At 36.5% G+C, this 26,209-nt stretch overlaps 1 protein-coding gene across 4 annotated transcripts; it reads right to left on the reverse strand.

Moving 5' to 3' along the window:
- Positions 1 to 1,358: 1,358 nt before the first annotated feature.
- On the reverse strand, positions 1,359 to 25,177 carry LOC139118499 (uncharacterized). Of its 4 annotated transcripts, none has more exons than XM_070681811.1 (5): positions 24,948 to 25,177; positions 22,733 to 22,860; positions 18,605 to 22,014; positions 3,625 to 3,760; positions 1,359 to 2,455 (listed from the first exon to the last, which is right to left on the reverse strand). In XM_070681811.1, exons 4-5 carry the CDS (start codon positions 3,735 to 3,737, stop codon positions 1,777 to 1,779), a joined length of 792 nt encoding a protein of 263 aa, XP_070537912.1. In that variant the 5' UTR covers positions 3,738 to 3,760; positions 18,605 to 22,014; positions 22,733 to 22,860; positions 24,948 to 25,177; the 3' UTR covers positions 1,359 to 1,776. The 4 variants fall into 4 exon arrangements, with proteins under 4 accessions (XP_070537912.1, XP_070537911.1, XP_070537913.1 ...); XM_070681810.1 differs by having other exon boundaries at positions 18,609 to 22,014; positions 24,948 to 25,176; XM_070681812.1 differs by lacking the exon at positions 3,625 to 3,760 and having other exon boundaries at positions 18,609 to 22,014.
- Between the last annotated feature and the right edge of the window lie 1,032 nt (positions 25,178 to 26,209).

Here is a 26,209-nt window from a genome sequence, read left to right on the forward strand (position 1 = left end):
TTTATTCAAGTGTTTTTGGCATATATTTACGTGCCGTGTGGTAATTTTGTTCATTATTATCATAAACGAAGCTGTATCTGCCGATCGTTAGCTTGCTTTCCTCTCATCGTCCAATAAGTGGTGAACTTCCTATGCACTTAAAAGGTCTCGCTTCTGTGCGCAAGAGTATGCAAACGTTAGTAAACATTTTCCAACCTTGCACAATAGCATTATTCATGCTTAAAATGACATGGTCAATCCCATTCTGTTTAATGAAAAATAGTGACCCTCTCAGGGTTCCTTAAAAATCAATAAATGCCTTCACCCTGTTATTGCTGTCAGGATCCTATATATCCTAAAAAAACCATTGAGCAAAGTATATCGAACTCAGGTACTTTTATTTTTTACGGGAAAGGTAGAAGCCGGTGGAATAAAAGTTACGTGGGGTAATAAAGAAATGTTCTCCGTAAAATTATACGAAAAATGTTATCTCGTTTCAATAGAGCCATTTACAACTAAATTAAAATGATAAACCCACCCTAGAGTTAGTAGTGTAACATACCACTGTTGAGTGAAGGGGCATTGCCAATGCTTCGACTGTTTCTAAGAATAAAATACGTCTATATATGTGTAAGGTTGCATAGAATATTGACAGCGACACACTGCACCATGATTGCTGCCTATGATGTGATGTCACTGACTTGATTAAACCCACTATCTGCTGAGCAACACTAAAATTACAAAACTAGCTTCTAATTAGCATGAAGATGTGCTAAAGCCTTTCAACTAGTATTTGCCTCCACATTACAAAACTGAACATATATGAATAAAGTGTGAAAGGTGTTTGAAGGCTTACATTAACGAGATGAAAAAGAGCAAGAAACTGAACTTTTTGATTAGATATTGGATCCACGCAATGACCTTAATTTGCTATACTTTGAAAAACTTTAATGTGCATAATTTGTTACAGTCCTCTCAGAACTAAATCTTCCCAGCCGAATTTCTAGCAGAGGGGCCCCGGTACATTCCCTTTTTAAGGAACTCGGAGGAAACACTTAAAGGGAAACCTAAGTCCAGCGACATTGACCGTTTATCCCTTCCAAAATAACCCTTGAATAAAATGCAGCTCAAATTTGCAACATAATTGCACGCGCCGACGACTACGGAGCGACGAAAAGAGACGTTGAAGTAGACGACATTTATGGAAATGAGCTCGGAATCCCATGGGCGCGAAAGGGCTCATGGGAGAAGCGTGCGTGACGTCATCGGTGATACACGAACGTGAGTGACCGCTTACCAAAGCATTGGAGTCTATGACTGCAGGAGTGCAGTTCTGCACGTTACGACTCTTTAATGCTCAGTAACATAAAAATGATTAATTGTTGTTCAGTTGAGTGACTCTTTTATTTCCATTTCCATCATGGTTAATACATTTTTTGTTATCTCTGAAGTGTGTGGTTAGATTGATCAACATTCTTCGTGTTACTAGCTGCCGTTCTTCTCTTGTTCTGAATAACAAAACTTCCATGCTATTTATCTTTCATTGTTTATATCAATTAATGAAAAGAATATGCGAAATTAGACTTTGCGCAAAAATTAGAAATACTATGATTCAAACACTATAGCAGGGCCGTAGCCTGACCAAATTGCCAAGGGAGAAGAGCCTAGATTAGAAAGGATAAGGATAATTTCTATAAAGTTACATGTTGACGATGTGGGAAATTCCAGGGGGGGGGGGGCACCTGTCCCCCCCCTCGGCTACGGCCCTGTACAGTCAGATATTTGTCCACAGTCTTGTCACAGATTTGTCACAGATAAAACTGCACCTCTCCACTCAGAGGGCATACAAGCATATGGCTTCTCACCGTTCACTTCAAAGGTGGCGTATTCGATCATATCACCAACTCGAATAAATCTGGAATCAGAGGCAGCAATATGTTGTGTGATTGGACTCGTCACCTCAGCGTAAGCCATCTTTGCACCCTTCGCTTTTCCTAGCTTCAAACTATATTCAATTAAACGCCGAGCCATGCCCTGTCCATGGTAGCCATCCTGAACGCCAATCAAGTACATCTCTACGAACTTAGATCCACGGGACTGCTCAGCTTTCACTTCTTCCAGCTGATAAAACCTCGCCCTCAATACAGCGAACAGATCTACCACAGGCTTCACTGGTGCCAGTAGCTTCACGTCAGCAAAATATTCACTGCCCTCATGTTCTTGAGATATCAGAAAACAAGCAAACACACCGGCCAACTTGTTTGCTTCATTGTCGAAGGCAACGGTCGCTATGCCATCACGGATGGCGCGATTGACGGCAATCTCATTGAAATGCTTGACAGACTCATAAGGAGCCTGCAGAAAATTGAGCGTGGGTTCTTTCCTCGGAAAGACGTCGGTCAGAAGTTCGACGGCATCGACACGGTGTTGCGCCTCTAATACTTTTAATTGGATGCTGGATCTTGTCATCTCTTGCCTGAAATTAAAAATAAATCCCATGAAGGATTCATTCCAAAGTTCTATCACAACACATTTATGTTCCATGCCAGACGATGGTTGAATGAAGCAACGTGAAATTGCAGACGTCCTATATTGAATCACACAAGCCGTAGGAACTGAACGATTGACAGGAAATAATTTAAAGGGAGGCAGTCGTCTGAACTGCGCGTGTGCGACTGTCTTGTATACAGACAATGTATTGTGCATGATATCTAGATGCATCATGTCAATGGCGCTGCAACATTTTAATTTCACAATCTTCATTGTTAACAAACATGTTTTAACTGTCATCAATCCCCAACGTTCCTTAGATACAGTGTTCACAACTGTGAACAACAGTGGCAACCTTTGAGCAGAGTTCCGACGACTGCCTTCCTCTAAAAACAGATATTAAAATATAAGAAGGTGCATTTCTTCCAAGAGCAAAACTCATCAAATACAGTCTCTCTTTGCTAATTTAGTAGACCGTATGTTACCATTAAGAGAAAAAATAAATCGTACATGTATGTATGATACAAGTTTCAGTACGAACACAGTTGTATTCATGGCGTTATACGTTCTGTACATTCAGTGTAGTGAACAAAACTTCGTGGTCCAGTAGCAAAAGTTACACTTATACTTTTCCGTACGTTATCAAAAGTTACATTTTCCGTTTATTGTTTTCATACACATTCCTAAACTATTCTTAAATTTTCACGCGTGAAATTTCCATACATTCTGAACATTTTACATGAGTTTACAGTTATGCTCTGAGTTATTTTGTGTTGTATCTCTTGATTTGCTATCATTTTCATTTATGTTACAGGAAGAAATGGCCATCTTTAGGTTGTCGTGTACACACCATTGACTAAAGCGTAGTTTCATAATGAATTTTTAAAATGGTTTGATAAGATTCACTGAAAATATTATAGGCTTTTCCTCCAACAATAACATTAGGGGGCGTAACGGAACATTTTCTTGATTTTAAATGTCGTTTTCGTCCCTCTGTAAGTGCTGAACTGAGTATCAAAACAACTATTCTATCGTAGAACCTCGTGATTGTCTCATGTCTATGACATTTTGTACCATCCTAATATAGCTGTGATCTGGACGATGACTTCACTGAATCGTTTTGTTATAGAGTGATCGCTTATATCGGAGACTTACCTTTCGCTGGCATGCCTCCTCTGAAACATTGAATTTTTTGTAAATTTCCAACTCAAAACGGTAGAGCGAGTCATCAGCAGCCGCATAGAATGACGGAACGATATGATCGACATGATACCTCCACAAAGCGTATATTCTGTATAGTGAGAAATGAATTCTTGAAATTTAGTGACTTGATTTCTTAAATCTTCAAGAAGTGTTTAGTACCTATAGTATTATAATGCTTATGATGTAATACTTCGTGTGATCGGCTGCCTGTGATCTCTGGAAATATCTTTGAGTATCATAAGTCAGCTTTTGTGATCAATATCTCCACAGTGTAACTTCAGTTTTTGGAAGTTGTCATTAAAATAGGGTTTGCAGACTTAGCTGGTCAGGTAAGGATTAGTTCGACACATTGTGAAACATTTGACTTGAGAATACGGTGTAAAATGTAAGTGAAAAAGAAATCCTTAGATATGCTCTAGCGCTTCCATTGAATATTCAGATGATGCGATAATAGTTATGCGCCTTCTTTTAATCTACAATGTATTAGTGATAGAATTGGGATTGTTGAATTTTATTTATTGTCATAGGATACGATGGTACTGAAAATTTCAATATTATATATATAACAATATGTTTCAACAGGAATGAACAATTCATTTATTTATATAGCGCATAAGAAGGTTTCGTAAAGATTTCAGGTATCCAAAATCAATAGGCTGCGAAAAATATAATTGTCCCGTCCGTCAAATCGAGAAGATCGGAGTAAGATTTCCATGTCCACATGTGGTATTGTTATTAGAAAGCTGATATACAGATATGAAGACACTGGAAAACTTCGCCAATAGCTCCTAATGATTTCTTATCAAAATTGATTTCAAAGATAAAGTGGTAAACAAATAGGCACAAGTGACATAAGTCAAAGGCATTACCGAAATGATGACACATAAGAAATCTACAGAACAAAATAGATTACTGGATTTCGAAATTGTGAAGGGAGAATACGGATAATCTACAATTGCTCTACTCGATAATCACATACATGTCACGTATATAGACTGTTAACGTTTGGTTCAGTGGTTTTGAGTCGTAGGCTCTACAAATCGGCGGCAGCGCGCGAAATTCACGCTGACTCGATGGCCCGAGACCAGCAGTTTTCATGCCGGACCAATAACTCTTGAAAGATGTCCTGCTGTTCCTAAAGACGCGGACCAGTAACTTTAATTTCGCTTTTTGTACAGAAGTTTACCAAAATGTTTTACTAAGCTAAATACCTGACAAAATTATTCAAAGATATGAAATTTATTCTTTCAAGACATTTGCAAAACGTGAAATTCGCAAATAAAAAGTGAACAGACTGATCGGTACTGCATCAAACCGAAAGACCTTGCCTCATTTTTTGTCGTGAGAGTATAGTGGCGCTATCCAATATGCTATTCTCCCCATTTGTTAAGCATGTGTTACGTTTGAGTTCTCGTCGTGGTCATAAAAGAGTAATTGTTTAGCGTATCGACCGTGTTGCATTTGACTAGGGAAACTTGATTTCGAGGACGCTTCAACATTACACTTTTATATGACATCGGATATTTATAGCTACTGAACAAAACAGTATATCGAAATTAGAATTGTTTAGTCAGATCATAGATCATCGGCAAAGACTATGGTCAGATATGTAAGGTGGTGAAATCTCCGATATTGGATATTTACCCACCGCTTTAGACAAGTATCGTATAATTTAAGTGAGGGTCGGACTACGGAAGTCGGGCTTGGCTAGACCGCGAGGCCAAATCTGTAAGGTAGTATCTCTTAGATATACATCTATTATTTGCCCGCGATTTGACAAGTATAGTATCGTCTAGTATGAAGAAGTCGGGCTTGGCAAGATCTGTGAGGTGGCAAATCTCTAACATATATATCGGACACTTGTCCCGAAATCGCCGATAAACATCGGTGATTTTACATAGACCAGACGTGCCCGAGACATGAGGAGAGTCATTCTAGTGACGATATTAGGGTCCCAATCACCGATAAATATCGAGTAAATATCTGTGATATCACAGATCCGGCGTGTCGAGACGCAAGGCAAGTCATTCCAGCATTGCCAAGTATGTTTACTGTGCCGCGAAAGAGTTCCAAATCACCGATATGTATCAGCTTGAGGTAAAATATTGGCAATTTCGCAGCAAACCCGGCGTGCCGCGACAGAAGGCAATTCATTCTTGTATCGTCTAGTATCGATACTAGACCGATATATAGCTTGTTATGTATGACGGAAATATGTCAGACGTCAAACTTCGATACCAGAAAGTATATGTCCGATATTTACAAGTAAGTTTACATTGTGCAAAGTACTAAGGCCGTGGGCTAGAGGGGGTTTACGTGCACCCCGAGAGGATAACAAACCTGTATTTTTCAGAAGCTTTGGGATCCCTAGAATACGAAATGGGATTTTAACAGAAAAAATATAGGGACGCAATAGCTGTTATGGTCATGTTTTGAAGGGTACCGCAAAATCACGATTTTCCAACCCAAATGCATTTTCGTCAAATCTGTCTTATTGTAAGTCATGTGCTGAGCTTATTTTTTTAACGTAACCTCACTTGTTTCGTATCATTAGAAAGGTAATTTATTCTTCTTTAAGACGACATACTGTTCTATGCAATATCTTTTACATTTTTTGTGATTTATGACTAAAACTTACCCCATACCCCAAAATTTAACATTGTAAATTACAGTAAATCTCAAATTCTTCCAATGTTTTAGCTAGGCATAATAAAAAATGCAATGCTTTGTATGAAATCTGTTTTATTTGATACAGGGACATGTCATAAATGTGAAATAGACTTTTAACAGAAAAAATATTGGGACTCTACAGCTGTAATAGTCATATTTTGAAGGGTACCGCAAAATCACAGTGTTGCAGATTTGCATGCATTTTTGTTAAACCTCACTTGTTAGGTTCCATTTAAAAAAGAGTCTACTAAATCTTTAAAGTAACATATTGTAACATGCAATAGCTTGTTTAGGTTCCATGATATATGACCAAAGCTTACCCCATACCCAAAGTTTACATTGAAAATTGCAGTCATAGCTAAAACCAAATTCTACAAATTTTTTAGCTGGACACAAAAAGTCTGGCCGTTTTTGCTATTAAATCTGTTTAATTTGGTACAGGGACATGTCAGAAACATTAAATAGACTTTTAACAGAAACAATACTGGGACTCTACAATTGTAACAGTCATATTTTGAAGGGTACCCCAAAACCACAGTGTTGCAGATTTGCATGCATTTTGTTAAACTTGTCTTCCTATAAGTCATCTGCTGAGCTTGTTTTTGAATATAACCTCACTTTTTAGGTATCATTTGAAAGATAATTTACTAAAATGACATATTGTAACATGCAATATCTTATATAGTATTCATGAAATATGACCAAAACTTACCCCATACCCCAAAGTTTACATTGAAAACTACAGTCATAGCTAAAATCAAATTCTACCATTTTTTACCTAGACATATAAAATCTGGCCGTTTTTGCTATTAAATCTTTTTTATGTGGTAAAGGGACATGTCAGAAATATGAAAAAGACTTTTAAGAGAAACAATATTGGGATTCTATTGCTGTAACGGGCATATTCTGCGGGGTACTGCAAAATCACAGCATATGCGTTTTAGTTAACTTTGTCCCATTGTAGGTCATCTGCTGCGCTTATTTTATTACATAACCATGTTTATTTGGCATCATTGAAAAGGTAATTTAGTAGTTTTTAAAATGACATATTGTTATATGCCATATCTTATATAGTTTTCATGGAATATGACGAAAACGTGCCCCATACAATAAAGTTTATATCGAAAATTACTTTCGTAGCTAACGGCAAATTCTACCACTTTTCTTGCTACAAATAACAAATAAGGCAATGCTTTATGTAATTTAATATTATTCCCTAATATTTTTCTTCGTTCAGCGAAGGAAAATACGAGTGACGTAATGACCGTGTCACCATGAGTCGAAGACGAGTGGTGACACGGTCATTACGTCACGAGTATTTTCCGAGCTGAACGAAGAAAAATATTAGGGAATAATATACTTATCACATGCACAAGCCAAGAATTCGTTATTTTTTGCAGAATAAAATAAGTTTTCCATGACGATTCCGCGTTTAAACTTTTGAGCTACTTTAGGAATAATATCAGTACGCGGTGAACAAGTTGTCAATCATTTCCAGACGTCCGTCGTGTGCGTTAGCGCTCATGTTTTGCAGCTCATGTTCGTTCGTGTGTGGAGCAAATGACAGCTATCGGTATACACGTAGGCTACCTTCCGCAAAGTTATACTCTATTTCAAAGATAGCATAGTCCCAGAAATTTATCACAGACGAAGATACGCTATTTTTCGGGAACAGATATCGACTGAATCTCGACGGCGCGAACACTGTAAACGTCGCGCCTGACCCTGTTTGCCATGCGTACGGAACCCACGGTATACGCGACCAGCTTCGAGTTCGTTGTTTCCAAACATTGTTCACGTAATTCCTTCTGAATATACAGGCGGTACACTATTGTGTTTACATTGTTAGGATTATTAATGTCGTAGTCTGTGAAAATATCAATTTCATTACATGACTTTTGATCGTGGGAGAAACATCGGCCGCCATGTTGTTTGTTTACATATTTACGAGCACACCGAAGATCGACAAAAAAAGGTCCGACGCACCAAAATTGATGACATAGACGCGGGTTGTCGTGACGTAGAACGACCAGAGAATAAATCCCGTATTTTTTGTTCGGAGACGACAAACTTGGCTTGTGCATGTGATAACATCTTTTTATTTGGTACTGGGAATCAGGAATATGATGCAGACTTTTAACAGGAAATATATTGGGACTCTACAGTTGTAACAGTCATATTTTGAAGGGTCTCGCAAAATCACAGTATTGCCCTCTCGCATGTTTTTTTTGTTAAATCTGTCTTCTTATAAGTCATCTGCTGAGCTTGATTTTTGACATAACCTAGCTTGTTAGATATCAATAGAAAGGTAATTAACTTGTTTTTCAAATGACATATTGTAATATGCAATATCTTGTTTAGCTTTCATGAAATAGGACCAAAGCTTACCCTATACCCCAAGGTTTACACAGCAAATAACTGTAAATCTGAAACTCTACCATTTTTTACAATTTATTATCTTTGTATAAAAAAGGCAATGCTTGTATGCAATCTATGAAATCTTTGTTTTTGTTAAAAAAGTATGTCAGAAATATGACATTAACTTTGAGCAGGAATATAATATGATTTTTTAGCCTTTTGGATCATATTTGGAAGGGTACCCAGGTATCATATGGCAAATTTGCCGAAACATATACATTTGTCATATATGGGCTCCCCCTCCAAAAATGATCCAAATGGCTACTAAATTGTATCATCTTCCCGTTAAAAGTTAATTTTATACTTGTGACATACTTTTGTAACAAATAAATCAGATTTCATACAAGAATTGCCTTTTGTATTATGTGTAGCAAAAATGGTAGAATTTTAGATAAGCCTTAATTTGCGATTTGAACTCTATGGGTATGGGGTAAAGTTTGACCATATTTCAGGAACACTATAAAGGACATTGCACCTTACAATATGTCATCTTTAAGAAGAATAAATTGTCCTACTAATGATACCTCACAAGCCAGGTTGTGTTACAAAATAAGCTCAGCAGATGACTTACAAGAAGAAGAATTTAACAAAAAAGGTGCCTGTCTGCGGTACTTCGATTTTGCATTTCCCTTCAAAATATTGCTGTTACAACTATACAATCCAAATATTTTTTTCTGCTAAAAGTGTATTTCACAGTTCTGACATGACCCAGTACAAATACAACAGATTTCATACCAAAACAGAGCTCTTTTTATCACATCTAGCTAAAAATTCGCGGATTGATCACGATAGCTATGACAGTACTTTCTATATAAACCTTTGGGTATGGGGTATGTTTTGGTCATATTCCATGAAAAGTGTACAATATATTGCCTGTTACAATATGTCATTGTAAAGACTTGTTAATTACCTTTCCAATGATATTAAACAAGCCAGGTTATATCCAAAAACAAGCTCAGCAGACGACTTATAAGAAGACAGATTTAACAAACACTCATGCGATTCAGGTATACTGAGATTTTGCTGTACCCTTAAAAATACAGCTGTTACAGCTATAGAATCCCAATATTTTTCCGTTAAAAGTCCATTTCATATACTTAACATGTTTCAGTACCAAATGAAACAGATTTAATACAAAACATTGCCCCATTTTTATGTCTAGGTGAAAAATTGGTAAAATACGACATTAACTATGACGGTAATGTTCAATGTAAACTTTGGGGATTTGGTATGTTTTGTCATATTTCATGAAACGTAAAGAAGATATGCATATAACAATATGTCACTTTAAAGACTAGTAAATTACCTTTCTAATTATTCCTAACAAGTCAGGTTATATTTAATAACAAGCTCAGCAGATGATTTATAAGAAGATATATTTAACAAAAACGCATGCGAGTCATGAATACTGAGATTTTGCGGAACCCCTCGGAATACGACTGTTACAGCTATAGAATCCCAATATTTTTCTGTTGAAAGTTCATTTCATATTTCAGATATGACCAAGTACAAAATAAAACAGATTTCAAACAAAGAATTGCCCAATTTTTTATGTCGCGTAAAAAATTGGTAGAATTGACATTAGCTATGAAAGTAGTTTTCGTTGTAAACTTTGGGTATGGGGTAACCTTTTGTCATATTTCATGAAAACTATGCAAGATATTGCATGTTTCAATATGTCATTTTAAAGACTAGTAAATTATCGTACTAATGATATCTAACAAATTGCATTATAATCTATATGAAGCTCAACAGATGACTTATATGAAGATAGATTCAACAAAAATGCACGCAAGTCAGGAATACTGAGATTTTGCTGTATCCTTCAAAATCTGACTGTTACAACTACAGAATTTCTTTTTTTTCAGTTAAAAGTCTATTTTATATTTTTGACATGACCCATTACCGAATGAAATAGATTTCATACAAAAAAGTCTGATTTTATATGTCTAGGTAAAAAAAATTGTAGAATTTGATTTTAGCTATGACTGCAATTTTCAATGTAAACTTTTGGGTATGGGGTAAGTTTTGGTCATATTTCATGTAATCTATGCAAGATATTGCATGTTACAATATGTCATTTCAACGATTAGTAAATTATCTTTCTAATGATACCTAACACCGAGCACACCGAAGATCGACAAAAAAAGGTCCGACGCACCAAAATTGATGACATAGACGCGGGTTGTCGTGACGTAGAACGACCAGAGAATAAATCCCGTATTTTTTGTTCGGAGACGACAAACTTGGCTTGTGCATGTGATAACATCTTTTTATTTGGTACTGGGAATCAGGAATATGATGCAGACTTTTAACAGGAAATATATTGGGACTCTACAGTTGTAACAGTCATATTTTGAAGGGTCTCGCAAAATCACAGTATTGCCCTCTCGCATGTTTTTTGTTAAATCTGTCTTCTTATAAGTCATCTGCTGAGCTTGATTTTTGACATAACCTAGCTTGTTAGATATCAATAGAAAGGTAATTAACTTGTTTTTCAAATGACATATTGTAATATGCAATATCTTGTTTAGCTTTCATGAAATAGGACCAAAGCTTACCCTATACCCCAAGGTTTACACAGCAAATAACTGCAAATCTGAAACTCTACCATTTTTTACAATTTATTAACTTTGTCTACAAAAGGCAATGCTTGTATGCAATCTATGAAATCTCTGTTTTGTTAAAAAAGTATGTCAGAAATATGAAATTAACTTTGTACAGGAATATAATATGATTTTTTAGCCTTTTGGATCATATTTGGAAGGGTACCCAGGTATCATATGGCAAATTTGCCGAAACACATACATTTGTCATATATGGGTTCCCCCTCCAAAAATGATCCAAATGGCTACTAAATTGTATCATCTTCCCGTTAAAAGTTAATTTTATACTTGTGACATACTTTTATAACAAATAAATCAGATTTCATACAAGAATTGCCTTTTGTATTATGTGTAGCAAAAATGGTAGAATTTTAGATAAGCCGTAATTTGCGATTTGAACTCTATGGGTATGGGGTAAAGTTTGACCATATTTCAGGAACACTATAAAGGACATTGCACCTTACAATATGTCATCTTTAAGAAGAATAAATTGTCCTACTAATGATACCTCACAAGCCAGGTTGTGTTACAAAATAAGCTCAGCAGATGACTTACAAGAAGAAGAATTTAACAAAAAAGGTGCCTGTCTGCGGTACTTCGATTTTGCATTTCCCTTCAAAATATTGCTGTTACAACTATACAATCCAAATATTTTTTTCTGCTAAAAGTGTATTTCACAGTTCTGACATGACCCAGTACCAAATACAACAGATTTCATACCAAAACAGAGCTCTTTTTATCATGTCTAGCTAAAAATTCGCGGAATTTGATCACGATAGCTATGACAGTACTTTCTATATAAACCTTGGGGTATGGGGTAAGTTTTGGTCATATTCCATGAAAAGTGTACAATATTTTGCATGTTACAATATTTCATTGTAAAGACTTACCTTTCCAATGATATTAAACAAGCCAGGTTATAACCAATAACAAGCTCAGCAGACGACTTATAAGAAGATAGATTTAACAAACACTCATGCGATTCAGGAATACTGAGATTTTGCTGTACCCTTAAAAATACAGCTATTACAGCTATAGAATCCCAATATTTTTTCTGTTAAAAGTCTATTTCATATACTTAACATGTGTCAGTACCAAATAAAACAGATTTCATACAAAACATTGCCCCATTTTTTATGTCTAGGTGAAAAATTGGTAGAATACGATATTAACTATGACAGTAATGTTCAATGTAAACTTTGGGGTATGGGGTATGTTTTTGGTCATATTTCATGAAACCTAAAGAAGATATTGCATATAACAATATGTCACTTTAAAGACTAGTAAATACCTTAATAATAATTCCTAACAAGTCAGGTTATATTTAATAACAAGCTCAGCAGATGATTTATAAGAAGATATATTTAACAAAAACGCATGGGAGTCATGAATACTGAGATTTTGCGGAACCCCTCGGAATACGACTGTTACAGCTATAGAATCCCAATATTTTTTCTGTTAAAAGTTCATTTCATATTTCAGATATGACCAAGTACAAAATAAAATAGATTTCAAACAAAGAAGTGCCCACTTTTTTATGTCTGCGTAAAAAATTGGTAGAATTTGACATTAGCTATGACAATAGTTTTCGTTGTAAACTTTTGGGTATGGGGTAACCTTTTGTCATATTTCATGAAAACTATGCAAGATATTGCATGTTTCAATATATCATTTTAAAGACTAGTAAATTATCGTACTAATGATATCTAACAACTTGTATTATAATCTATAAGAAACTCAGCAGATGACTTATAAGAAGATATATTCAACAAAAATGCACATAAGTCAGGAACACTAAGATTTTGCTGTACCATTCCAAATCTGACTGTTACATCTACAGAATTTCAATTGTTTTCTGTTACAAGTCTATTTTATATTTTTGACATGACCCATTACCGAGTGAAATATATTTCATACAAAAAATGTCTGATTTTATATGTCTAGGTAAAAAAAAATTACAATATGATTTTAGCTATGACTGAAGTTTTCAATGTAAACTTTGGGGTATGGGGTAAGTTTTGGTCATATTTCATGTAAACTATGCAAGATATTGCATGTTACAATATGTTATTTCAACGATTAGTAAATTATCTTTCTAATGATACCTAACAAGTGAGGTTATATTCAATAACAAGCTCAGCAGATGACTTATAGGAAGACAACAAAAATGCATGCAAATCTGCAACACTGTGACTTTGCGGTACCCTTCAAAATATGACTATTACAGGTGCAGCCAACGAACAATGCACTTTTAAAAAGGTCCTTACTATGATAAGATATATTGTGCATGACAAATAATGTGAACTGACTAATTTTAAGTCAAGAGGGTAATTAATTAGCTGTTCATAATTTGCCCTCCCACAGAAAATTTTTCGACTTACCCTCCCGCACTCAAACTTCATTTTTACCCACTCCCCACTTATTTTTGCCTGTTTCCCCTCCCCACTATGAATTTTTGAAGCTCCCTCGCCCTGTGGCTATAAAAACTTGCCAATTTCCCCTGCCCTGGAAACAATGCCCCTCAAACAGTTATTCGCCAAGCCCTGTCCCCAGGACAATCAACCGATATCCGCCCTGCCCTACAAAAAAACCTTAAATTTGCTCCCCTTCCACCTAAAAACATGTCCCCTGCCCTAGCAAAATTAAAATTTCCCCTGCCCTCAAAAATTGCTCCTGGAATAGCTTTTTCGATGAATAGCTCCGTTGGCTGCACCTGAAATATGACTTTTACAGCTGTAGAGTCCCAATATTTTTCTGTTAAAAGTCTATTTCACATTTATGACATGTCCCTGTATCAAATAAAACAGATTTCATACAAAGCATTGCATTTTTTATTATGCCTAGCTAAAACATTGGAAGAATTTGAGATTTACTGTAATTTGCAATGTTAAATTTTTGGGTATGGGGTAAGTTTTAGTCATAAATCACAAAAAATGTAAAAGATATTGCATAGAACAGTATGTCGTCTTAAAGAAGAATAAATCACCTTTCTAATGATACCAAACAAGTGAAGTTACGTTAAAAAAATAAGCTCAGCACATGACTTACGAAAAGACAGATTTGACGAAAATGCATTTGGGTTGGAAAATCGTGATTTTGCGGTACCCTTCAAAACATGACCATAACAGCTATTGCGTCCCTATATTTTTTCTGTTAAAATTCCATTTCGTATTCTAGGGATCCCAAGGCTTCTGAAAAATACAGGTTTGTTATCCTCTCGGGGTGCACGTAGACCCCCTCTAGCCCACGGACCGTCTTCATTGTATTTTGGCGTTGATGGCCATTTGACTTGGTCACTGTATAGATTACGCTTACATTTTAAATTTGTGATTCGTCTTTTAACGTGGGTTTCGAAATTTCAGTATTATTTCTCTTCATCAGTTGCCATAGTTTTTGTATTCCCTTCCTTGAATTTGACGACGAGTCCCTAAAAGGGGAGAAGCCAGTAGCGTTTTTGGAAGAGTAAAGTGTTGTATTGATTCCATTTGTCTGTGATCCGGTGTTTGTACTGCCAAACTTAATCATCTCTGATCGGCGTTCTGGATGCTTAGCATTTCCGTGTTGGGACATATTTCAAGCCCACGCTTGTGCTCTTTTTCTCAATGTTAGAAATATTTGTTGTGAAAGGCTATTTTAAGAATAAAAACGTTTTATGTGTTAGTGCTTAACCTTTCACCGATTTCATATGTTTTTTAACACTGAGATCTGTTGCCCTAACTTTTGGTTTTGATAGTCATCTTCATTTGAAGAATCAAAAAAGAATAAAAGAATTAAAAGGCACAAAATCAGGTTGATGTTAGGATTTTGAAGTGGCGTCTTTGTTATTTTTTTCAATAGTGTTCTTGGCCCTATACTGAGCGCGGGTAAAAAATCGCCACTATATTTGGATTTGACCTCATGATCGGACCAGTTGATTTCCTTCAGGGCCAGTGATTTTTTTAAAGTTGCCGGTCCCCTTGGCCAGTAGAGAATTTGCGTGAGTTTCGCTCACTAGCAACAGACAAAGCGCCTGTCACTCACACAGACTGACAAGACAGAATGGCCTTGTTCTCTTAACCGTTTTTAGTGGGCCAAATTTTACAAGGAATGTTTTTTTTTGTTTTTTGGGTTAGTTTGTTTTTTTTTGGGGGGGAGGTTGATTGGGGTCAAATTTAAGTAAGGTTTGTATGGAGTTATGTCAAAAAGCAACAGAATTGACTGAAAAAGCATATAAAACAGAATACGAGCATGTCTTTATTCTGTCTGAACAGATGATAACAAGCAAAAAAGAGCACTTTTGATCACAAAGATAAAATTTTCAAGTTGACCAAGAGAAATAAGTGTCGTGCCGAGTTCACCATATCACTTTAAGGTAGAACGCGCCTCAGGGACAGATGTTCGGACTCTCGAACTTTTTCAATTCAATTGTGATCTACCACTTGTGCGGGTTCGTTTTAAAGCTCTTGGTGTTTAAAAACTTTGCACCGGCTTAGTTTTTTGAAAATCGAAAATATATTTTTTTTGTCAATAGAGTTTAAATTTCGGTAAACCTTGGGTTATTTGTTTATCTAGTACCAAAATTTGCACGGTGACCCCTGATTTTTATTCTTAATTTAGTAAGAGAATGGCCGCAAGTTTCATTATAATAAGGGGACGCTGAACCCAATAATACAGCGTATTTTGCTCAAAATCACGGTTTTTTTTGCAAATATTCATTCCATTTCAATTGATTTCTTAACCCAAGGTTAAAATATTGGTTGGGTCACAGAGGGACTGTGGTAGCGTTAACCTTTTAGTTTGTCAACCAGTCGTGAGTTACGTGATAAAAAAGTGTTAATTTATGCAAATGTATGTAACCCATCCGATTTCCTGACTTCTCTGGAAGATTTCCAAAGAATTTAACTCCAATCTGGCTGGGTCAAATGTTCTTAACTGTTCACACTATTTTCTTTAAGTCTATATAACAAAACGACTATTTTGTTTAGCAATAAAGTTCTTACATTTTGACTAAGAGGCATTTCAATTTTGCCAATCATGTTTTAAGTCACTTTTTTGTGTCAGTCTTTCAACCCCTGCCATTTTAGAATGAGGATAGATATTGGAATATAAAATAGTCGTATTTCCTACATATACTATTGTTTCAAGTGAAATATTACATTGCAGAAAATAGCATCAAGTTTTTGACTTAAATTAATTGTTAATTTTAATACCAAAATTTAGGTTTTCAGCCCAAGTATACACCCCTCCATCCTTCGAGTAAACTACTGCCAACATAGTAAATTTTCGATTCTCTGTTCTTTGAAAATTTGTAATACGAGGGTGTTCATCCTAGATGAGAAAAAATTCCTAGGAAAATAACTGTGTGTTAATATTACATGGACCTCCAGCATTACTTTCGAGGTGCATACTGCCTTAAACTGGCGAAAATAGCTCAAAGTTTTGAAAATGTTCTGTTATATGAAGTGTTTGCAAAGATTTTTGGACTTTGTAATTACATACCTTTAAACGACAAGGATGAACAAATATAAATAAGAACATCAATGGGACAAGTGCATTTTTAATAGGTTACTCTGGCGAATCATTTGACTGACTGTCAAGGTCATTAAACTGCATCTTTCGCACTACTCGGTTCTGATAGGTGACTTTGACTGACGGATAGTATCAGATGAGATATTGGGACAATGTAAATGTTCCTATTCTTTGTATCGATGTATAAAGTAGGGGGATGTATTACAAAATATAAAAATGTGCTTTACACAAAATACTTTGAACAATATACTGTACACATTTTTATTTTCTTCATAGTTACTTGTTTGATTGTACAAAAATGCAAGTAAAGACAGAATTAGCTTTCTTGTATATAATTTGTAATCGAGATTTGTAATCAAAACAAAATAGGAAAGTTAACTGGGTTTTAGAACACAATAATACTGAAGACGTTTTCTGTTTTATTTTCATCAGAGTAATTGTTATTAGAATCAACATCGACAGTGTTGTCTTCGAAGACAGAATTTCTTTTACATATGTACATGCCATAAAAAGGGCCTTTGTTTACATTACACTTCATAAGTCATAACTAAATAATATCAGTGTATCTTCACTATTATATTTATAATTTTATGTCAGTCTATGCTGCTTTGACAGAAATCAATAGTTGTGTAATGTAAAATGATAACTTAATGAGGATCTTATATGAAAATTGACAAATAGTGGAAATATACAAACTTTTGTATGTTGGCGGCCATATTAATATTTAATTAGGTACACGGTCATAATTTGCATATTTTTGGGGCAAGTGCTTTATGGTGATTCTAAAATATAAAGTTATTGGGATAGTCTTTGATTATTTCAAAGAAGACGTCATGTCGCATATTACTTCCAAATGTCAAACTCCACTTAGGGCCTTAGCGTGCAAAGGTTAATCGATCTTTCCAAATGAATTATTTGTTTGGGGGGGGGGGGGGGTCCAAATTTTAGAAATTTAATTTTGAGGGGGGGGGGTGTTGCATTTCATTTGTAGCTTAAGTTCGACCTCCCCTCCGTAAAAATAGAATTCTTCCTTAACTTTCCATTGAACCCCTGTCCTGCATAGCTAGGCATGAGTTCTGCCCAGAGGGCTGCACTATTCGGATGGCTATGGTCGGAGCTATGTAGGTTAAATCAGTCCCTTCAACCACGGTCAGACTGTGATTTGATGTTGGTTAGGTAGCTGCAATAATTGTAGCCTTAGAGGGCTGGGCCGAGCGGCTTGGCCTTCTGTCGTGCGGCTTGCGCGATGCATCAAGCCAAGTCTACAATTATTGCAGCTATGGGCCTTGTAGCTAGAACGTTCCAATTAATTGAACATCGTATTTTTATGCGGCAAGAAGCCCAGTCTACAGGACTTGCTGAGACACGTCATACAGTGGCCCCTATCAGTATCATACCAGCTTTGACATGGTTATTTTTGAACTAGATTCTCTGGCAGTACCTGATTACGTTCTTTCTCATTGAATTAGTCGTCTGAGGTTCTGACCCTAACAGTGGTGTGCGCTCTTCGATCATTTCAAGCCAGTTCAAGGACAAAAAACAAACGCGCATGCAGCGAAACCATTCTATACAAATCCAGTCAGACGGGCTAAAGTAAACTAAAAATTAGGTCATGGAAAACAAAGTAGTGACAGAGTCTACACCACGTCATGGCTTTCACATTATTTCGAACAAACTTTAAGGCTATGCAATGATAACCCGTGATGTAATTTTGGTAACTATCTACCTACCTACCTACACACAGACGAATGTATCCCGGTGCACTCTAATTTGCAAACGACGTTTACGTTTACAAGTAGTTGAATCTGCTTTGAATGTTAACAGGGTTGCAGTTATGCAGACTGGGTAAACAGCCGTGTCAAGACCCCTTACTCAGCCAATTGTACTGTTGTTACTGGGAGCTAAGGCTACATTCACAGACACTTCTGGGGAGGGGGATAAAAATAGTTACCTGATTTTTCAAATGCCCCTAACAAACTCAAATTGCTTTCAAATACCCCTTCTGACTTGTTATAATTTCGAAATCCCTCTCTAAGGGATCGGACAGAAGTAACATGTAGGCCACAATTTTTCGTGCAAGCATTTTTGAAAGGTCGTGAAATTTCACGCATGCCTTTTTGGAAGGGTCATCATTTTTGCGCAAGTATTGTACAGCAAGATGTGCCCAATACATTGCTCCGTCCATAATTAAATCATCAAGGGAATCTTTGGGGCAATCTGTTAAAAATTTCTCACAAAACAAGCTATATCTGTACATTTATATATTTTTGATGATGTATTTTTTACTGTACACATATGGCTGTGTTGATAAGTAAAAGCCGGAGTTTCATCACGCGTCAGAAGTACAACAAGAAACTGAAGTAGATACACAAAACGAACCAACCCCCAAAATTAGCAAAACGTTACAGCCTAAAATTGACAAACCAACATGTATTTTATATTTTTGAGTCCCCATCTTGAGTCCCAAAATCCCTTCAAATGCCCTGCCTTCAATATTTTCGAAACCCCTGCCCCCTCCAGAGGCGTTTATGAATGCAGCCTAAGGTCACAGTTTCAGTGATCCATAACCAACTGTACTGCAACGTAAAGGAACAAAATACCGAGCTAATACACAGGCCATGGGCCACTTCTCACAAACAGTTTTGAATAGGTATCCGTCATAACAACGTAACCGCTACCAGGATACTGATACGGTTAGTATTTGTGTTGGTTGTGAACCACTGATCATTAAAGGGACAAAGTCGGCCATTTTCATGAATTTTGTTTGATGCAAGATACTTTTTATATTTTTTGACACATTGAAAGATGCTGAATAAATGAGTGACAATGCATATATTCGACCCCGGTTGTAGACAAATTAAATGAAACCATCGCGAAATTGGATGACCATTAATTCAATTTCGTGATGGATTCATGTATTGTGTCTACAGCTGGTGTCAAAAATATGCATGGTCACCCATTTATTATCCTTCAACATGGTAAACAAAATAAGTAGTATCTCGTATCAAACAAAATGGCCGACTTTGTCCCTTTAAGGCTTTGTCATCTTATTTATGTCACAGTTTTCAGTTATATTTCTTTTTCTCAGTAAAGTCAAATAGGTAAACGTGCGATCCAATATAGTCATGTGACCAATCTTGTCATGCCCTCTATGACGCATGCATTTATTCTTGGGACTAATATTAAAGAGGCCAAGCGTTCCTAAAAATGACACACAGAGTGTAGTTAAATAAACAAAAGTATGTAATATAAATGATTTACCCACTGTTACCTTACATAAATTTACCTGCATTTCATTGATAGATTGAATGTTAAATCGTTTTCCCTCAATGGTTCGCATTATGTGCTATTCGGTGCGATACATATTACTTTCAATGCTTTCCAACGTGTATTTTACTCGATCTACACATTCAGGCCGAAGGATGGAACCGTATAACCAATTCCTTACATCAAAAGTGACCTTCGTCCTTGAAAAACGTTCACATAATTTGATGAACGTCATAATTAGTAAAAAAAGGAAAACTCAGCATTCTGGTTATTCTGGTGGAAGTGTTCACAAAACCTACATGTGCGATGAATGCATACGTGAAAACTTGGCAGTCATCTAACATGAAGACATCGTTGGGTTCAGGAGACCTTTCTATAAGTGCGTAGTGACTACACAATTGACGCTATTAAATATACAGCAATGATAACTTTTAAAACTCTGTTTTGCTTAGTTCTGTGAGACATATCTGTGAAAGTCCCGGATACAAAAGAACTAAAGAATCACCGGAAGATGTATCTTTCAATACAATTTCAATGACGTGAGAAGCAGTGAAGATATGGCCATAAAAAGTCATACATACTGTCGATTCTATCTATAAAAAAATAATTTGATATTGAAATTACAAAGACGATATTCGCCAGCGCTTTTGACATTGTTTCCGGAATTACTTCGCTGAGTCACTAACTGAAGTCTACAGTATAATTTTTGAATTTCATTAAGTTTATCTTACACGCAATTCAAGTTAAGTGACTGACTTACAATTAATTCAAATTCTGATTCACTATTAAGGGACAGTGACTTTAAATTTTCTTAATGTTTATAATGATTTATTATTTGTAGAAACATTACAGCCATGCTGTTTTGTTCTAATAGCCGTGACAGTCTCATCACTTGTGGTATGTCAATGCAATCTGTCCATTATAGAATTGCTGTTGACACTTTATTAATTTATTTTACTTTTGTTAAGACTGATATAAATCTGTTGCCAAGTGACAAGTTGGTAATGGTTGCATGCCTAACAGAGTCACGTGGATATAGATAGAGTCGAATCAAGATAATCAGAACCTACTGGTGGAGCTAGTCAAGTAGGAACTGACTTCCCTAGTCCTATACTTCCAGAGCGAGGTTACAATTTATGATATTCAGCAAAGATCCTGTCGATCCTGTATGACGACACCTACAGCACAATGTTACAGTTTGTATTTAAATACGACTGCTCCTTTACAATCAGCAGGCATACCAGCTAATGGCTTCCAACCATCCGTTTCAAAGTTTGCATATTTGATCATGTCACCTATGAATACAAATCCTGGGTCTTTGGAAAGGACGTGCTGAACTATTGGATTGGTCACTTCACTGTATGCAAATTTGACGCCTTTCAGCTTTCCAAGCTTGAAGCTGTGATAAATCATCCGTAGAATGAGGTTCCTTCCATGGTAATCATCACCGACACCAACTTGGTATGTCTCCATCATCCTATTCCCACGTGACTGCTCAGCTTTTACTTCATCTAGCTGGTAAAACCTTGCCCTCAATATAGCGATTACATCCAGATAAGGCTTCACCTGTCGTATCAGCTTTAGGTCGTAATCTTCGCTGCCGTCTTTTTCGTGGGATTTCAAAATTGACGTTAATACACCAGCTACCTTATTGACCTCTGTGTCGATGGCAACCGTCCCTACACCATCACGAATGGTTTGGTTGACAGCTATTTCGTTTAAGTGCTTCACACACTCGCACGAAGCTCCAAGATACTTAAGTACAGGTCCGTGTCTATAGAAAACATCCGTCAGCAATTCAATTGCACCAGCACGATGTGACTCCTGCAGTACCCTCAGCTCAATTCTTGATTTCGTCCTGCCAGATCCATCCCTGCAATTAACAGTTTATCTTATTCACGTATATGTATGATAGTGCCACACGGTCCTTTATAGTAATTATAAAGACTGGGACAAAAGTTGCTGTACAGTAGCCGTAATTTTTTTTTAGTATGCCACCGATTTTTCGACTCCAAAGTGCAGATCGTTACTTAAAATTTGCATACTGGGGAGAATATATCTCATTGCGATGCTATGATTACACATGCAGGTGTTTTTTCTGCAGGAAATCAATCACGGATTGAACCTTAAAGATAAGTCTTGTAGAAATATCGGAAGCAATTTACATGTACATTCAACATTCGAAGTTACAGGATTAAATTTTAATTCACAAACAACCACTTAATCAGCACAACGTGACCCCGTGTGTTACCACGGCATCTCAGTTTGACTTTAGCCCAAAGCAAAATTAACATATCTGCTCAAATTTCAAAATAAGGAACACAGTGCTATCCATTGATATTTGGTTGTGCTATTTTCTGTCCGAACAGTGCCATTATTTTGTTTCCCACGAGAACATCACGATCATTTGTAAACTGTTGGACATTTCAGGAACTCTATCATGTTCGGCCACAGGACGTGAGCCGTATGTGATATGTTTTGACCATCTTCACAGGTTTTGTGTATCCATACAGTTTAAGACGGATATTTTGATGAAGTAAACATACGAATAGACATTATTAACAGATTCCTGATTTTTTTTTCTTTCCTACCTTCCACTGGTAAGTTGACGCTCAAACGACAAAATGTTGTTACACTTCAGTACGGCTGGTATACGGCACGACTTTGTCATCCGTAAGATTTGGCGAAACTGTGTTGCTAACATGATGCGTTGGAACATCTATGGTAAAATACATTTTAGAATACAACTTTTGAGTTTACAGTATAGGTATGAGAAAAAAGTTTGCCGACAGCTCACTATTACTGGAGTTTGTGTGCACGACCAGCCTTGAGTCGCTAAGGGCGCGTTCAAAAAATGATGGGGGCGCTCTGAAGGAATTGCGATTGAAATCTTATTTTTTCAGGCCCCCAATACCCTTAAAAATGTCACGTCTCCCCCGTCTACATGATCAAAAATTTTCTAGTCCCCCCAATTATCATATAGCCGCATATTTATTAGGAATGCATGCAGAGTAAAGATAAACATGTATTGCATAGCTCTGCACGCAGATTTTCGTCACTACCTCTTATCAGCAGCTTGTAGTGCTATATTTCTGAGGCAAATTCTTAAATTGATTCATTTTTAAATGCATCAGTGGACTTTTGGGATTTATCAGTCTAAGCCTACTTCAGTTTATCAAACTCTGGCCAGGTCAATGGCACCAGCTATAAAGAGCACACAAATTTAATGACAGTCATGAGAACGTATGCAAATTGTGAATTCCTGGCTACATTTTACCAAAGTACGAAAAACTGACAACAGTGACCAAGCGATAAAAAATCGGGTTTTTTTTTCAAAATTACAAGACATATACAACTTAGATGCTACTTATAAATGTTTTACAAAATTGACAATACTGGCAGGTTTAAATATCTCATAAAATAAGTTTTAATCTCAAAAATTTTGGTTGTAATAATGGCAAATTTGGTAAAAAAATAAATGATTCCATTTAGTCACATATTTTTTCATTTAAACTAGAGTCTTTACTGTTCAATGAGAAAAACTATGGCTTTTCTCGTAAGGTAACCCCATCTTTTTTCTCTAATATTTGTTTATTCTCTATTTTTCACATGCCAGAATTCAAAAATCCATGGTAAACTTTAAGTCTCCTAGTCTTCTATATGTTGCTCTCTGGCCTTCTCTTGTGTACATGTATGTTTCATTGTCAATTGAGTGTCCTATGACCCAAAATCTTCTTACACTACATCAGAGTCAGAGCTATCACTGTCACTACCGGCATGCAGTGACAGTAACACTGTAGGCAGTAGTAAAACAGTAGAGGTATTAACTTTTATTTTGACAATATTTTTGTTCAGTTTATGCAACTGCATTCTTGTTCTACTCCTTACAACATGTTGAGCTATCTAGTATTCAGCTTGCCAACACAGCCTATGTGCTCTGTGCATTTGTATTATTGACAAATGACTTTCTGTCTGCTCTACTTCAATTATCACCAATATTTAGACAAACGGGCTTTGTTGACAAACTTTTTTTCAGCATGCTGTAGAGAGACACCAAGAAACTGTATTTGATACTTCGCATAGAAATATTGAAAAATTATCAACAGTTATAACTCCTGCCCCGTTACAAGGCCAACTTGTTGTTTTTTACGAAAATTTAATGGCATTCATATATGTTTAGATTTTTTCGAGATTAAAGTCATAAAATGCAACAAAACGCTTCTAGATTTTGTTTAATTATTACTAACATTAGAACCATTGATCAACATCAAAATGTTGGGAACCAAAATATTTTCAGGTTCCCCTCGATAGGCAGAGCAAAACTCAAATGCCCCTCGATTATCCTAAGAATTTTCGAATCCCCCTGAATTCATTCACCCCTCACCTTTTTTTAACGCAGCCTACACACCAATAGTCTAGAATAAAGTGAAATACATTGGAGCACCTGATTCGTCCCCAATAGCAGTCGAAGGTTAGAGGTGTTGGGAGGCTTGGGCTTGAGGTGAAATCTACAATGAATTTCTAGCGACAAAAGGCAACAGAGTGTTATCTCTCAACAATGTCATGTATGCAAAAGGCTTTCTCCCCGTACCGTGAAATATGTAGAAGCCTAGTAATGAATATTTCTACTGGGGAGAAGGTACGGCGGTTTTAGGTCTTTGCACACGATTCAATCAGAGAAAGATAAACATTGAATGAATGAATGAACGAACGAATTGACGAAAGACCGATTAAATGATGAACTACACTCCGGTAGAAGGAACGTATACGAACACTTTCGAGCAAGAAATATCAAGTTTAGCTTACCTTATCAGAGCAGAAAATAACTAACGCTGGTAACGTTTACGGCGGTCAACAGTCTCGTTGTGACTTTTGTTGTTACTCGGACCTACCCACCTTTGTTCGTTGAGGCGTATCTGACTTTTCATGTTTACTCATGTGAACTGTCTCGTTGGTAGCACCTGTTGTTATTCTGCCTATCCTCCTAAAAGTCTGTTCGTGAAGGAATGTCTCACTTGTCAAATAGTCCTTGATTCTCCGATAGGCCGTCCTTTTGACCTCAATAGAGATTCTTATCTTTAAGAGTAAGGACTTTGTCAACGTTTAAAACCTGTACCGTTAAATTAAAAATGTTTCTTGTCTTTGTCAATGGCTTTCTAACGTTCTATGTGTTAAAGGTACACGGTCACCGTAAATTTGCATATTCCATATATGGTAAAGGGGCGGAGCTTAGCGTACTACCCCGTACCACCTATAGCTGTCGGTCCTCCATATTTGATACGTCAAAGGACATGCAGACGACGCTGCTAAGTATGCCATGGCTGGTAGTGTGGGGCGCCCTTTTTAAAAAGCGGCCACCCGCGTAAAATCTGTGATTGGCTATTAAAAAACGGGTGACCGAATACCTTTAATGTGTATGCATGGCCTCTGTGTCCCACAAAGATACTGAAATCCATAAAGATTTTTGTTGGGAAAGGCACCAATTTACAGTGACTCGTAAGTCTCAGTGTAATATTTTTATCGAGTTGTGTACACCCCTAAACTGTTTGCAAATAGGTGTCCCAGCTTTACACGCCAAAATAATAGGTGTCCCAGTTTTACACGCCCAAATGGCGTACTGAAAAAATTAGCAAGAGAAGCAAACCTCTCCAATGTGTTATATATACACTGCACCCGCCGTTACGTCCTCCTGAGCATGTTTTTCTAGTTCATATCATTACAAGGTATACCACGCCGATTTAAGATTTTACAGAATTATCAGAGAATAATTTTAGGAGCTGATATAAAAATCATACCAATTTAATTATAAACATACGATGTATGATGTCGTCGCATATTGAGTTAGCAAATGTTGCAGCACTATAAAAAGATATCTAGGTCATATTGCTCGTCGACTCTACAGTAAACCGTAAACATGAGGCTATCGTCCCATTGCATCTGTTGGTTCCCACTGTGTTATTGCTTTCCACTGCCATGAAGGGGGTAATATTCATTATAACGAGCTCTGTGTAGAAGAAATTATTCGGCTCATAAAATAGAAATGTTCTCCTGGGGGTCACGATTTTCAT

The sequence above is a fragment of the Ptychodera flava genome, chromosome 19 (assembly GCF_041260155.1).
Source record: "Ptychodera flava strain L36383 chromosome 19, AS_Pfla_20210202, whole genome shotgun sequence".
NCBI lineage: Eukaryota > Metazoa > Hemichordata > Enteropneusta > Ptychoderidae > Ptychodera > Ptychodera flava.